Below are 15,609 nucleotides of genomic sequence, written 5' to 3'. Positions count from 1 at the left end.
ATACAGAAGTACATTTAATTTCTATTAATTTCAATTGATTAGCAAACTTGTTGTTTTAATTGGTAGTTTTATGTAAGACAATTCTTAAATCGTTGGCTAATTCAGGTATCCTTAACTGAAATTGAAAATTTAAAAACATTACGTTAAAACAATACCAAATAAATTACAAACCTTAGCTTCAAATTGCGAGAGGGTCGGCTAAGGTTTCTTACCTAGTCGTAGCCTTAAAGTTCGGCTCGTAAGCCGGGCTTAACACGTCCGGCTGACTCCAGGATTTGGCTAAGGCCTTAGCTTATCATTAATTTAATAATAGTAGTAGTAGTAATAGAAAGCATAACATTTTAGATTCATAACTGCCCCTTCTACTGAAAATATTAAAATTCCCAAATGTTTTCATAAAGAAATTGCGGGCTATATTTAATCTGAGCCTAAAATTGGCATCCACGAAATATGGCCAGATAAATCCAAGATATTTATGCTTTGAAGCTGAGTCTTCATTATTCTTCATTTTTTCCATTGAACAAAACCATTTTTTAAAAAACAGTTCGGCTTGGGTTTCAGTTACTTCAGTTAACTTTAAATTTTGTTGCAGACCTTAAACTTCACCCCAGTTCTTTCATGGATTGTCTTTCACCCGATTGATCGCAAATAATACAATGAAGAAATTTCGCTTTATTTATATCGGTATGTATATATATATTCTTAATGTCGCATTAACTAAAGTAAAAGAGAAAAAAGTTACAATATTTGTTTAAGACACTGGCTTTTAAATATGTATGTTTGTTAACAGGTCGGCTCACGAAATTAAGTTTTGCATTTGCAAAATTCATATGGAACTTTATTTGATTTTAAAGTTGAAACAATCTTTGCATTGATTGCTTGCAATTGGCACGTTTATTTTCAATGTTTCAATACTAATATTATGATTCTTAAATAAAATATAAGTATACAAAATATATTCTCATATTTGTGTGTGTGTGTGTTTTGATTGTAAGCATGCGAGCATGCATAAGTACATATATCATTGATCTGTATGGTCAGCGGTTGCACATATAGTATATATGTATATATATCTATGTATATGGCCAATGGCAATTTCAGGTATTGTAGCTAAAAAATTTCAATCGAAGCCAAACAAATAAGCGACTATCCTCTCCTCACCTGATTAGTATATGTGTATATACGATATTATTACATAAGTACTTAATAACATGCCGTTTGTTCAATCTCTTAATTTTAAGTAAGTATCTTCCGGATTCCTTATCGTTCATAGTTACCCACGTTTATTTTCATTTCGTAAAAAATAGTACATGTGCGCGCATGTGTGCGTATGTGTGTGTGTGTGTGTGTGGGTAGGTACACATGTATATTTAAGCTTTGGTCTAGTTATCATAATATTTCAAATGTTTGCATAATTCGAATATATATTTGTTAAATAAAATCTTGTATATCTTAATGCTCGGCTAAACAAAACATGAAAAATATTCATACACCCCCCCGCCTACATGTCACTAGATCCTCATTTACCCATTTTTTTCTTTCTTATTTACATTCTTAGTTTCGGTATCTGCATCCGGTATGTGTATATATATGATTCTGTTTCTGTTTCTGTTCAGGTAATTAGGATGTGCTCCATTCGGATTCTAGAAATCGTCAATGTTAACTATCCGTAAATACAAACAAATAAATATTATATGCTAGGTTTTGGGCGGTTTTCAACCGATCGTCGCAGTTAACTCCTTTTTTTTTAAGTTTATCTTTAACTAAACTAAGCTACACATAATTCGTACATATTCTCCCTTCCGTATGCTGTTTCTTGGCACAAATGATTTTGTTGTTTTTAGTGAAATTCGCCTATGCGTGTTTGATTTTATATTAACATTAACATTGAGCCCACGATCAATCGGGGGACCTTTAGGCGCATTAGCATTTGCATGCATAATTAGAATACTTGGATTAGGTTTTGTTTTTCTTGCAATGGCATTCTTATAAATAGGCTGCTACTGCCCAGTTGCCGGGTTCAAGGCACAGCACAAGCAAAAAACATGTAACTTGAAATACGTATGTACAGTTCCCACGGCCCTGTTCCTGCTCACTGAATCCCACAATCATCATTCTTAGAGTCGCAGCATGGCTATGCTGAAGGCGGCTATCATTAGGCCTGGCAGCATGCCCATGGTACACGCCGCATTGTTGCCTGAGCCAACTCCAAAGCCGGCACGCACCAAGTCACCCGGTGGCACAGCCCCATCGTCAATTTCATCGGAGTCTGAAACCGAATTGGATTGGTGAATAGTCCAAGTATATATTTATATTCAATTAAGTTACCCTCTACGTCCTTAATGTGGAAGTCATGATCTGGCGAGAAGTTGGACCAGCCCTGGGTATTCTTCGTCTTGACACGCGCATGCCACAGACCAGGCGACAGCTCCATCTGATGTGTGATCTTCCAGATGCCGCTGTCTTTGTCATGCCGTTGTGTCTGTATCACCGACACGGTGCTCCACGTGTACGACTGCAAATTTATGGAATTAGTAAGCGTGGAATTAGTTGGAATGAGAGAGCTCTTAGAGAAAAGGTTCCATTGTAGAAGTGCAGCGTTGGAAGGGAATTATATATAAATTGTTAATTGGCATAATAAATCAATTCCACATAGTATCATACAAGTCGAAAAGCATGCTTGATGAAACTTTGCGGAATTGAAGCGAAAAGGAAATACAGATCAAGTCTTTTGGGGTACGTACTATGTTAATCTTAAAACAAGTTTTGATAATCTTTATATTATGAGACTTACCCCCGTCAACCGGTAGTCTAGCATGGCTTCGGAGAGGGGCTGCAGACTGCGAACCAGCCAGTGCATGGTCACCTGTTTTCCGTCGATGGAGCTGTCCTCGTACTGTGGCGTCTCGGGACGATAGCTCAGTTGGATACGCACCTCATTGGAGCCAATGGCGTTTTCGACGTGACACAGATACTCGCCCAGATCGCTGGCCTCCACATGCTTGATGACGAGCGTGGTGCGATTGTGCTCCTTGTGCAGTGTGTTCCTAATCGAGTACTTGTCGGACAACGACAGTGTCTTGCCGTCCTTTATAAAGAAGCTGATGGCAATGGGATTGGCGCGATAGTCGCAGTAGAGCTCCGCCGAGCCTCCTTCCTGTGTGTTCACATGGTGTCGATGGGTGGAGACCTTGGGGCTGTACTGAACATCGACGGTGACCATGCCATGAGGCGGATCAGCGCTGCCGTCGTCGCCAAGACACTGATAGACGCCAGCGTTCTCCTCATCCACATTATCCAGAACTATGACTCCATTGGCTGCATCGCTGGGCGCTGGCTGCAGTCGCTGACCCTGAGCGGATGGAGAGATGAAGTGGGAGAGAGGCAAAACATTAGCATTGGGCACATTTAGGTAAATCCAAATGGGCTTTGGGTCAATGGGCAACCAGGAACACATACATTCAGGGACCATTTAATATCTGTCTTGGTGGGCAGGTACGTGCGGCACACGAGCTTGTGACGGTCGCCCTGCTTGAACGTCTGCGAGCGATCCGTAACATCGCGATCGTCGCAGAGGATCGACAGCCGGGCGCCCACGTTCAGTTTTGTATGCTGCCTCACGTCCTGTGGCAACACCACACAGTAATAGTCATCCGCATCCTCCGCTGTGACGCTGCTAATGCGCAGCGAGTTGTTCCTCATGACTTCCACACGGTTGTTGATCGCATTCTGGCCAGTTGCCAGGACGGTACGGTTCTTGTACCACATGACCACATTTTTAACTGTCAACGGGTTGTTTTCACCAAGTTAATAAACAAATATAGGGTATATTGAAGTACATACTCTCATAGTTGCGGGCATCACAGTTGATGATCACATCGTCGCCTGGCTTTGCATCTATAACAACATCCGACTGCTCGAAGTAGGGTGGCGCACTCTGCACATCTTCCACAATGGGCGCTGGTGGCCCGTCTGAATTGCCAGAGTCATCCTCTCCACCGTAATCGTAATCATCGTCCTGGTAGTCCTCGCCATTCTCCTCGCCAATTGGTGACGCCCGCTCTGTAAGAGAAGAGGCGTTGTGATAGAGTCAGTAAAAGGCAACTCATTTACGGCCGTGAGTCATACTCCATGTATCTATAGTCCGTTCAAGTCAACTCTCGAGTGTACAGCATGTTTGCATTACTTGTTTACATGGCTGACGGAACTCTTAATTGGAATTGATAAAAATCACACACCCCAGCAACGCATTCAATAGGGAGTGCTTGCAACGAGTTCGTCATTTGATCTACACTTTTTAGGAAATTGAGTTTTTACACCGGATGCGAAAGGGTGAACTCATTTGTCTGCATTAAAAAAACTTTCAGCTACCAGGAGCATATGCTATGCCAAAAACAAGGCTTAGGGGTACCATGCCCATGTCCGAATGGATTCCAGATCGTAAGTTAACTATTTTTAGACTATTTAATATAACTATTTATTCTATTGACTCTTTCCTCTGCAAGTCTTGTGGTTTTAATAATGGATTGTCTATATGCCATACACTCCTTTAAATTTCTTTCAAGCCCCAACAAAAGTTTCCGTTGGTTCAGCTCACGCTTCAATTCAATTCTACACCTAAGGTTCGGTTCGTAAACCTTTTTTCGCCTATTTCTTAACCCTGATTTAAAACCTTTCATCTTATTAATTTCAATTCAAAGGAAATTATAATTAATGAAATTAAGCTAAATGGAATGAAATTTACAAAAAAAAAGTATTCTTAAATTCTGTATCTGTATCTGTATTCTGTTTTGAAAGAAACCCCTTAATTAATCCACCTTTAAGTTCCGTTTCGGCTCAAGGTTGGGTTCATAATCACAAATAGATTAAGTTAAACCTGAACTAAACCGTTTTTGAAATAGAAAATGTTTTATTGTAGGTTTGCAATCAACCCGTTTTTATTCAATCCATCTTGAGGTTTGGTTCAAGTTAATTTGAATATTGAAATTTATGCTCAAAAGGTTCGGTTAAAAACCGGTTTGCAGGCCTTACTGCAAATCGATTAGATAAATAAATTCAAAATCCTACATACATAAAAAGCGGCAAAATTTCTATTATTTTTAATTATACGCAGACAAATTGCCACTAAAAATTAACGAATTTTTCAGATTAGGCCGCTGGAATTTTAATTGCGAGCGATAAAGGTGCTGGCCCAGACTTGACCGATGAAATTGGTGTCTTTGAATTACATGCACGTAATCAAAGAAGTCATAATATGTTAATCGAATGACGGATTTATGGCTGCGATTCACAAATGGCCATTACCAATGGCCAATAGATACATGTATGCCATTTGCATGCCTTGTATGGGGACTAAATGAGCGTTTTTTTCTTTTCTAATTTCATCAGTGACATCTAACGGCAATTCCAATCTCACGAGTCGGTGCCCACGCGAATGAGTCATTTGCCAAAGCCATCGCGTCATCAAAATCAACAGTCTTATGCTAGATTTGGTCGCGGAACGATGCGCTGCAAGGTGAGGCATTACGCAAGCCACTTCAATTGGCTGCCACTCGTTATCATGACTCGATAAAAGCGCTTGCCTTAAAGAGTTGGCAATCGAGCAGAGTCTTGCACGGAGCCAGAGCCAGTTATCTTATCCTATCCCCCGCATAGCAGCACGCACTCTGCGGACAGACAGATAAACTCACACGCAGTCAACCCCTTTTATGGCAATCAGCTTGTGGAGCCGAAAACAACTTTTGGCAAAGGCCATCGGGCGCGGGAGAAATAGATGCAGAGATTGAGATTGAGACCGACCGAGACCTTCACCGCCAGCATTGAATACCAAATATTGCAATCTTGGGCAGACGCAGTTGTGTTGTTTGGTAAAATTACATTTGCCTCAGTCAAGGCCAAGTGGGTCCCAGCCCAGTTGCTGCCACTCCAATCCCAGTAGTCGACTATTGGCATTCGCGCAAGTGGGTCAGCTCAAGAGGCGCCCCGGCCACAGTGGGGCGGGGCAAGGCTTTTCACATGAGTCAGCTGCTACTGCGGCTGCTGCTCTCTTTCAGTTTCAGGGCTCTCACTCCATTAGCCCGCATTGTCCTTGGATCGATGTCTGGGGACAACACAATACAACGCCAGGCACTCAACAGTCTGCCATATGGATGCTCCGGCAACCCCTAAGCTCCAGCTCCTGCTGCAATTCTCGAAGTAGGACAATGGCGTCAGGACGTCGCGGCGCCAACGACAGCACCCTTCCCCCCACCCGCTCTCCCTTCCACCGACCGCTCCTTGCTCGATGAGCTTAATGTCGTAATGGCTGTGGCCTTTGATGGCGTTTGCCAGCGCACGCATTGGGACTAGACCGGCAACATTTGAGCTTGGAACTGGCGTCAGCAATTGGCATTTGGGTCTCAATTGCTCTTGAATTCTGAATTCCTCGAATGAACTTGCGGCCAGCGTAACTGTGCCAAGGGATGCGATGCAATTCGTTATGCCCTTAAGCAAGCACATTTATCAGATGACAACTGGACTCATTTCTAAGCAACATACTTGTCTCAAAAGTTATATGGTAAGTAGTTTTTTATCTTATCTCATCCCTAAGCTACTTTTATGACCTTGTAAACATAATTGTCTCCTCTGCTGCGTATGAGTTTATTTTTCCTCTTGAGTAATACGCATTGTTTCCATACACTCTTCTCAGTTGATTAAAACAATGTATGTCTTAGTTATAATGCACATTTGGCAGCTTGGCGCTTATTTGATCCACATTTGCTTAATTTATTGAGTCCAAAACACGCTGTCATTTCGATGCTGTGCTGATTCCATCTCAGCAAAACATGTTTTGCTTAAGATTTCATCTGAAAAACAACCTGTTTGTGTCTTTTAAATATCCACTTACAAAATTGATTGTATTCATTTGACAACGTGGGACATTTGAGAATAAAATATGATAAGGCAGATAAATTGATGGTTCTCAACATAATCGTCATCAATTTAAAGTCAGGGCTGCACACCCAAAAGCAATTGTCGCTGGTTTGAACCAGCTGCCTGGTTCGAAGTTCGATTCGTGTGTCATATATTTTCAAAATTGCAATAAAACATTTGATTTCGTTTGATTAATTGCCCGTTCTACTGAAAATATTGAAAGTCCTAAATACTTTCATGTAGAAGCTGCGGGCTAAATTTGAACTGAGCCCAAAATTGGCAGCTAACAGATATGGTTAGATAAATCCAATGATTGGTATATCAGTTTTTGTATGCTTATGGACTAATTCTTCCTCAAAGGTTGCTTTTGGAAAACTGTTCGGTCAGTTCGTGGTTCGGTTAATGGTAAAAAAAAGAAAGAAGGAATTCTGGGCTCGCCTCAAAGCCAGTTTGCAACCTTGTTTAAAGTATTTAATCAGTCTATCTTAGATGAATGTTTTAGATCGTTTTCCCACTGTACACCTTATAGTTATATAAATAGAGACTGTTGGGAAGTGACATATCAGTAAGGTCAGTATGGAATCGCTACGCGACAGACAGATAACCAGCCCGGCATCGCATTGATTGTTCTATTCAATTCAAGATTTAGTTCAAGATGATTGCTATAAGCACGTATAATATGTGCGAGCGTGTTTTTGTTATTATTTCATTATCTTCATGGATGTTGTGCCCACCTCTGTACCGCTGCACCACACATTGCAGTCGATATGTTGTGTGGTGTCCTACATCTGCTGGTCATACGAATATAAACATGTACATATATATATGTACAGACGTATATACAGATACTGTCGAGTTATGGGGTCAGATCGTAAACAAATAAAATGCCATGTCTGTCTCAATGAAATACATATGCTTATAAATAAGTATGAACTGATCGCAGTTCGACAAATCCATGTACGATTTTGGTTTTAGTTCGACTGTCAAATCCGCAATGCCAAAATTGTACATTCTATTTCCAGGGAATGCAAAAATGAACAAGTAGCTTTGGTGGGGTCATAAAAATGGCCACAGGCGTTTTTACAGATGGCCGCGTGTCGGGTTACGGAACCGCAGTCTAAAATACATTTTACATATATTTTTAATTATAATTTTACACTTCATAAGTTATCAAGACAAGCATTTCCTATCGTTTGTTTGAATTTTCCATAACATATTATAACAAACTTTTAACCCAACTTTCCTCCCAGACCTTCAGTTAAGATTATACAACATCCATGGATCGGGAACCTCGTTATTCTATATTCATTTTGAATTGTATTATTCTCAAAACTTTTATATGATTTAATTTATAAGCTTTATGTTTATTCAGCAGTTGGCAATTTCTTGTCGTGTTTTATTTATGCAGGGCTCAAAACGGACACGCATTTTCGTGTCACGACACGCGCCCTACTCTAGGTCGGGGGGAGGGTATCTATCAATGTTAATGGCTGGCCAAATGGTCAGCCAGACGGAACAAAATTCTTTCCATGTCAGTGTCCAAGTACATAATGCGATTCCACGAATTTGCATAACGTCTCCCAAATTAAACCAAAAATAAATATGTACATACGAAAAGGGAAATTAAATTGAAATCAATTGGTTCGGCATCGATTGGTCTTTTCTAAACATACATACACATTATGTACAAATACCTATAGGTATGTACATATGTACGTATATGATTGAGCATATGGGCTCGTGACAGACAGTCAAACTGGGAAATGTGATTTGCACACGGATCACAAAGGGCGTGCCGCGGATCTGACGAATCGCCCAATTCGATTGATCGAATGCTGGCCAATTTCCACAAAATAGTTGCCGATCGGCAAGTGAATGCGTAATTTGAGAAGTTTTAAATTTCAAAAGAAATTTAAATGCGGAAATTGTCGGTCATACAAAATATTTGCGTACATATGTAGGTCCAGCATAATCGATCGGCTAATTATAATTTTAAATAGTTTTGTATTCCATGAACTTCTATTATTGTGACCCGCCTGGTATATAATGCCATTGAGTTCCAAAGAACCTTCATTGATATCAAACCAGGAATTATCAAGCTTACCCGAATTTTCATTAAAATTGGGCGCTTTTTAACGCTGATTTGCAAAGCCAAATTATTCAAGGCTAGATTTTAAGTATGAAGAGAATAAGGTATTGCTTCAAAATATATTTGGGAGCTTTTTTGTAAAAAATCATTGGGTTTCTTAATACATCTTAGATAAGTTGTAAATCTTTATATTATATATTATACGAGAATGTATGTATATATGTATGTATGTGTGTTTGAATGTGTGTGCATGTGTGTGCGTGTGTGTATATATGTATGTGCGTATATGCATGTAAATTGTCTTGTAAAATACCAAATGCAGACCAAGTTGTCGTGTTGCGCGGCAAAATTAAATAATTTATTAAAGCTGCCCTCCTCCTCGATTCTCAAAAAATTAAGTAAGGCTTGCAGGCTTCACCTATGAATTAGGCGTAGGCGGCTTCAACGCTGGAAGCTGGGGACCCGGAGGAGCACCAAGGGGGCGGAGCAGGAGGCGTATACTTGTAGGTATGTAGGTAGGTAGGTATGTAGGTATGTAGGTATGTAGGTATGTAGGTATGTAGGTATGTATGTATGTATGTATGTATGTATGTATGTATGTATGTATGTATGTATGTATGTATGTATGTATGTATGTATGTATGTATGTATGTATGTATGTATGTATGTATGTATGTATGTATGTATGTGTGTGTGTATGTATTTATGTATGTATGTATGTATGTATGTATGTATGTATGTATGTATGTATGTATGCATGTATGTATGTATGTATGTATGTATGCATGTATGTAAGTATGTAAGTATGTATGCATGTATGTATGCATGTATGTAAGTATGTATGCATGTATGTATGTATGTATGTATGTATGCGTGTATGAAAGTATGTGTGTATATATGTATGTGTATATATATGTATGTGTATGTATGATGTATTTTTACATGAATCTTGTTCAAAAATAATGTCGTCAGGTCTTGCCTTGCCCGTGGCACGCTTAAACCTCAAGAAACAATTCCCTTTCCACAGTAGTCATTAGTCATTAGTCATTAGTCTCCGTTCATTTATCTGATAAATGTTGTAATCATGAATTAACAAACATAATTCGTACAGCTGCTTACTATATCAACATCCGTCAAATTCTTTCAAGTAAATTTTGATGCAACAGCCAAAATTTCAAAATATTTACATAGAAGCCATAAATATGCTTTGAACTTGTTGCTCTGGCTAAAAGTCTATTTTGATGTATGTTTTTATGTACTGTTCTCTGTACGGACTTCCAGCAAAATATGTGTGCAAAGTTTTAGCTGAAAACCATTTAGAGGAGAGCGTTTGTATGGTATGTGCTCGGGGAAGGGGTTTGTCAGATTTCGACATACGCCATGCTGCATTATCGCATGCCTAAAATTGGAAAAGCGTACATTTAATTAAAAATTTGTATTCTTGGTGGCCCCCGATGGCAGGCAGCATTGTGTATCCCACTCGCACACTGTGACCCCTGTGCCCAGTCGCGGTCGCGGTCGCAGTCCCAGTCCCAGTCTCAGCGTGTAACCGCGGAAACCAGAACTGGATGAAAACAGAGATCCATAGAGTTGGGGGCGTCTATTTTGTTGGCAGGCACTGGCTGCGTGTCTGGCATGGGCAAATATCCAACATCAACCTGCCATTCTTTGCACAACAAATATTTGCTCTTCTCATTGGACTATTCCACTGGGGACTGGAGGGGGAGGCAGAGCCACATGGCCCACAGCCTCGTTGGCATATATAGAGTTGGGTTCGAGCCAGCGCCCAGCAGTAAATGACTAAATAATGCGAGTTGCTGCGTGTATCTCTGAGCCTCGAGCACTGGAATGTTTACCGTTATCAACATTTATGAAATTAAACTTTCAACAATAGATAAGCATTCTACCATACGATAAGATATGCTCCGCGACTGGCATTCTGCTTTACAGCGTCGGCTTTGGCTTTAGCTTTGGCGCAGGTAAGCGTAACACACGTGGGTACTCACACAACTAAACACACACACATACATTCATGTGTGCACATCGTCATAAGTACTATATCGGCATGATATGTGGGCTGGCGCATGCCTCATGCCTATTAATATGGCACACACAACTTTGGTAATTCATAATTTTGACACACACGTCAAACCCATTGACAACGCCCTCCATTAAGTTACGAATACTTTTGTCAGCAACTGTGTAGTATAAAAGAAATATTTGAAATTTCTTCAATTTAAAAGGTTACTTATAACAGGCGTTTAAATGAGCTAAACACACTTTACTTAATCTTGAGAGAACCCTATTTCTCTTAAGGTTGCGTGAAAATGTATTTTTAGTGCATATTTTAAAATAATGCATATCATTTGCTTATCAAGCAGTGATAAATAATAACAATAAAAAGTGATTGGATTAGCTACACTATAAAATTACTTTTAAGCTTCTGCGTCTTACGATATAGAACATCTTATATACATATTTACTAGAGATTATTACCCAGCTTTGCCCGGTTCAACATTTCTTCTTTAACTTTTAAACATTCCTTTTTCACTTCAATATAATTTACAGAGATCTTTTTGTAAGTGAGTTTGGGGCTTATCGGATCGTTAGCAACAATTTTCATGCAATCGTTTCCACCAATTTTCCACTCTGCCGGGTGGAATATCCAAAAAACCCCGCTTTAGAGTAAACTTATTCAATTCAGCCAGGACAAAATGTTTTATATGAGTCATTTTTGATATGGTTTGTTAAATAATCAAAATTTATATATATTTATTTTTATTGAATTACTAATTTTTGGGGCGTGTCCCATGAGTATATGATTTGTCGAGATTTCAATTCTCTAGGGCCCAATAAGAGCTTGAGTGCCAATTAAATAAGTCCGATTCATATCTACATATAGCTCTAAAGAGCAACAGCCAGGTCTGATGAGGACTTACCGCCATAAAATTGTCCAATTAGCAGACAAATGAGTAACATCCACGTCGTAGCTCTCATTGTTATCTCTCAGCTGGTTTTATTTGTTTGTATTTGGCAGCAGCGCACGCACTTAAAATTTATATTTGTTTTTTTTTTTTGTTTTTTGTGAATTTGCTGCTCTATCGGAGGTAGATCGTTAACTGCAATTAATATGTTTGTTGGAACTCAATTTAATTAATTTGCCTCCAAATTGCTACAACCAATTGCGGACCCAATTGGGCGCCGCAAAGACACAAAATTTCTGTTGCTTTTTTTAAATTGTTCGAATTTTTCTTTTGTATGCGTATCGCGTCGCGGCCACCGGAAGCTCAACAAAAAATTGGCCAAGCCAAAATCAAATAAAATTAAATATCAAAGAAAAGCGCGCGCATTATTTGATTGATTGAATTCAAAATCAAGCTGCGAACTAAGCGATCCCAAAACCAAGACTCGTGTTGTTATTCGCAGCTGTGCGCTAGAAATCGCAACTTCCACTGAAAAAAGTGGACAAATTTTCGCTGATTGGCAGCTAAATGATAAACATGGCTCTAAGTATTCGCGCTAGGTTATGCAAGCTGCCTCTCGGATGATGATTTGAGCCCAGTACGAAAATTGGAATTTGTTGTTGCTCCGCTCTGGTCACTAATACGCCCCGTTGACCGCTCGCCCCCTCTCCCTCTCTCTCTCTCTCTCTCGCTGCGTCTCTCACTCTCCATTTATCTCTGGGCTCGCTCAATGCCAGAGCGCTTGGCCGGCTGCAAAAGTGGGTCGTGTCGGGTCGTTGTGGTTGGGGTAAGGCTACAGGCGCGTGGCGGTTGGGGGGGTGGCCAGGGTGTGCCAAGTCGGCAAGCATGCAAATATGTATGCATATAAATAAATTAATGTGCAAATGCGAAAACTCAAAAACGAAAAATAACAAAAAAAAAAAAAACAAAACCAAAAATTATTGTGGACATACCGAAGCCTCGACACCCTTTCCATCGACATTCTAACCATAGATTTGTACAAAAGTATATATCTGGATATATCTGTGCCAATTGAAACAAGGCCTAAACAAATAAGAATTTGGGCTTAGCTGAGCTACTTGCGAATGCCTGCATACTTTGAGGCAGAGTATCGAAATGCAAACATCTAAACACATGTATGAACATATGTATGCAGCAGCATGTTTACATATGGTATATACTAGGCACATACATGTACATACATGCACATATACATATGTAACATGCGAGCTACTCACAAAATAAATTTGCAATGCTTCGCAATGCGCTAAAAGCAGCACAACGAATACTAACCCATGCCTATTCATCTATTCACATATTTGTTTTTCGCAAAAGCTTTTTTAAATGATGGATGAGTTTGAATATATAATCACCTAACACCCTTCACAAATGGAGGTGAGAGTTTTGGTCCAAACTTCCCTAGCTATATTATAGGGCCTATTACAGTTATAAAACCTCATGTGACAGCTTTTGACGTAAAAAAAAAACACCTCTCGGTTATCAGAAATGACTATTTCGAATATATTTATCAATGTTGTACGTGGCTTGGCCTGTGCTTTTAAGTCCATTGGACTTCGATTCTGACGAGGGCTGCTCAAGGTGTCACTTGAAAAAGTTCTCTTAACTTTTCTTTAGTTTTAACTGTTTTATGAACTTCAGCAAGTTCTTATAACTAAATTCGCTGGAGCTTTTCTAAAACAACTAAATGGTTGCTTATGTTTTTCCTATTAAAGGATCATTTAGTTAAATTACAGTTATTAGAATTGGACACGAAGTTTGCAATTCTCAACAATTCATTTCCGAACGGCTCTCGTTGCACTTCTCGTACTTCTTCGTCTTGGGGCTTTAACAATCTGTGCGCTTGTCTTTTGGCTTTTTCTTGTCTTGTTTTTGGTCTTGTTGCCGTTTGTTTATTTACATTGCGCTCCAAGTTTACACACACACACACACACACAAGCGCGCGGATGCAGCCAAGGGCTGCACTTGTATGCGTGCGTACGTGTGTGTGTGTGTTTGAGGCAGCTGCAGCTGCGCTCAGTTTGCTATTACAGCGATTTTTGGAATGAGAAACAAAAACTAAAGTGCCCGCCTGAAAATTGAATCGAAAACTTTTTACTGTAAATAACAACAATCGATGTTTTTTTTGGTACGTTTGTTTTCAGCTCTCTGACACACCCCCTCTCTCGCTCTAGCAGCCATATCCATCTGTGGCTGCTGCTCCTGCTGCCCTACACAGCAGCAGCAGCAGCAGCCGCCACCATACCCCAGGCCCCTTTCCACTGCATCGTCCATTTCCATTTCCTTTCTCGGCCAACTTTCCGTGTATTCATTTCGCTTTCGTTTGCTGTACATTCTGCTGGGATGGCCGGCAGCGGAGACAGACGACAACTGCAGCCAGGCATTGCGAGTATTTTGCATACATTTTGCACATATTTATAGAATGCGCGGCCAATGCATGTGCATTTGCATATTGCACAAGTACGAGCTGCTGTTTTTTTGTTTTCTTATTTGTATTTCTGTTTCTAATTGCGAGTGCAGCGAGTGCCAAAATGCATTGAGGGCCGCCAAAAATCGAATTCGCTGTGGCAATGCCACATTTGCTGCTTGAGCCTTGTGGCAAGATATGTATTTGTTATTATGAATCATGGGAGTCATAGAGTTAGTTTAAGGCGTGCGTGTACCAGAGGCTGGCTCTGGGGCTGGGGCAGCTGCAGCCGCCGCCAGGGCCAGGTAAAGAATGGATAAAGTGAAGTGCCTGTGCCATTTACACGGGCCAGCAGCAGCATCTAGAGGAAGAGAAACAGGTTTTGCGTTCGCCTGCGACTGGTCGCGAGATGCGAACAATGTTGAGCGACGGACGGGACGGCGAGACAAACAACAACAAATATTCGGCTGAAGCGTTACAAAAGGCAAACCAACTGGCAGCGACGACATATTGTACGAGCAATTTTGATTTACGAGCGAGCAGGTTACCGTCCGCAGATGCTCTTCGAAGTTGTAACACTTGCACTTGCAACGCTTTCGCTTAACTTCGTGACGAACTTGTGCCCCTTAATAAATTCATTTGCTTCAGATACTCCCGTAGAAAAGCTTTGGTTCGCCCCGCGATAGATACAACTATGTGCATGTGTGTGTGTGTATGTGTGTGTGTCTGCGCGCACAAAACAAATTGAAGTTTTCAAGTACTTATTGCTAGTATTGATAGGAGTATATTTGTTTTTTTTTTCGTTGTTGTTATTTTTGGTGCGCTACGCGCTTGTTTCGTACCCGTCGCGATGCTTTTCAAGCGAGAACTGAAAGTAAGTGTAGCGCGTGCTTGGATGCCAGTTGGGAGCCAAAAGCACGCTGCAACGATGGAATGGAACAGAGCCAACGCTCTCACAACGCGTAACAGTTGTTGTTGCTGGTGCTGCTGCAGCGGCAGCGGCTGCGGCTGCTTGGGGCTGCTTGCTGTTGCCGCAGGTAAACAAATTTGTATCTTTTCCGCGTTCCTCTTATGGCGCCAAATATATCTGAGCGTGAGAGAGAGAGACAGAAAGAGAGATAATCAGACGGTGTGTGGGTCCAGCAGATGCTCGCAATGTCATTGTCAATTGTTGGTGGTTTTGCTCCGATTGAAGCCCTATACCGAATAAATACCCTCTA

At 40.5% G+C, this 15,609-nt stretch overlaps 1 protein-coding gene across 2 annotated transcripts; it reads right to left on the bottom strand.

Moving 5' to 3' along the window:
- Nucleotides 1–1,260: 1,260 nt before the first annotated feature.
- Nucleotides 1,261–15,219, bottom strand: LOC115760785 (neurofascin). 2 transcript variants are annotated; one of them, XM_030702278.1, is made up of 7 exons: nucleotides 15,151–15,219; nucleotides 11,941–12,120; nucleotides 3,844–4,062; nucleotides 3,460–3,782; nucleotides 2,795–3,352; nucleotides 2,329–2,515; nucleotides 1,261–2,269 (listed from the first exon to the last, which is right to left on the bottom strand). In XM_030702278.1, the coding sequence occupies exons 2-7, from the start codon at nucleotides 11,996–11,998 to the stop codon at nucleotides 2,118–2,120; spliced, it is 1,497 nt and encodes a 498-aa protein (XP_030558138.1). In that variant the 5' UTR covers nucleotides 11,999–12,120; nucleotides 15,151–15,219; the 3' UTR covers nucleotides 1,261–2,117. The 2 variants fall into 2 exon arrangements, with proteins under 2 accessions (XP_030558138.1, XP_030558139.1); XM_030702279.1 differs by lacking the exon at nucleotides 15,151–15,219 and having other exon boundaries at nucleotides 11,941–12,215.
- Nucleotides 15,220–15,609: the final 390 nt, after the last annotated feature.

This window comes from Drosophila novamexicana, unplaced genomic scaffold, assembly GCF_003285875.2.
Source record: "Drosophila novamexicana strain 15010-1031.04,08,12 unplaced genomic scaffold, DnovRS2.1 tig00000462-arrow-pilon, whole genome shotgun sequence".
Taxonomy (NCBI): domain Eukaryota; kingdom Metazoa; phylum Arthropoda; class Insecta; order Diptera; family Drosophilidae; genus Drosophila; species Drosophila novamexicana.
Note: the sequence above shows the minus strand (reverse complement) of the source record. Positions and strands in the feature narration are given on the sequence as shown.

Excerpts from the sequence above, each read along its gene's own strand:
- LOC115760785 (XM_030702278.1), bottom strand. The coding sequence starts at position 11,998 with ATGAGAGCTACGACGTGGATGTTACTCATTTGTCTGCTAATTGGACAA. Across the intron at positions 3,353-3,459 it reads ATATTAAATGGTCCCTGAAT|GGTCAGCGACTGCAGCCAGC; the intron begins GTATGTGTTCCT and ends CCATCCGCTCAG. Across the intron at positions 2,516-2,794 it reads TAGACTACCGGTTGACGGGG|TCGTACACGTGGAGCACCGT; the intron begins GTAAGTCTCATA and ends ATAAATTTGCAG.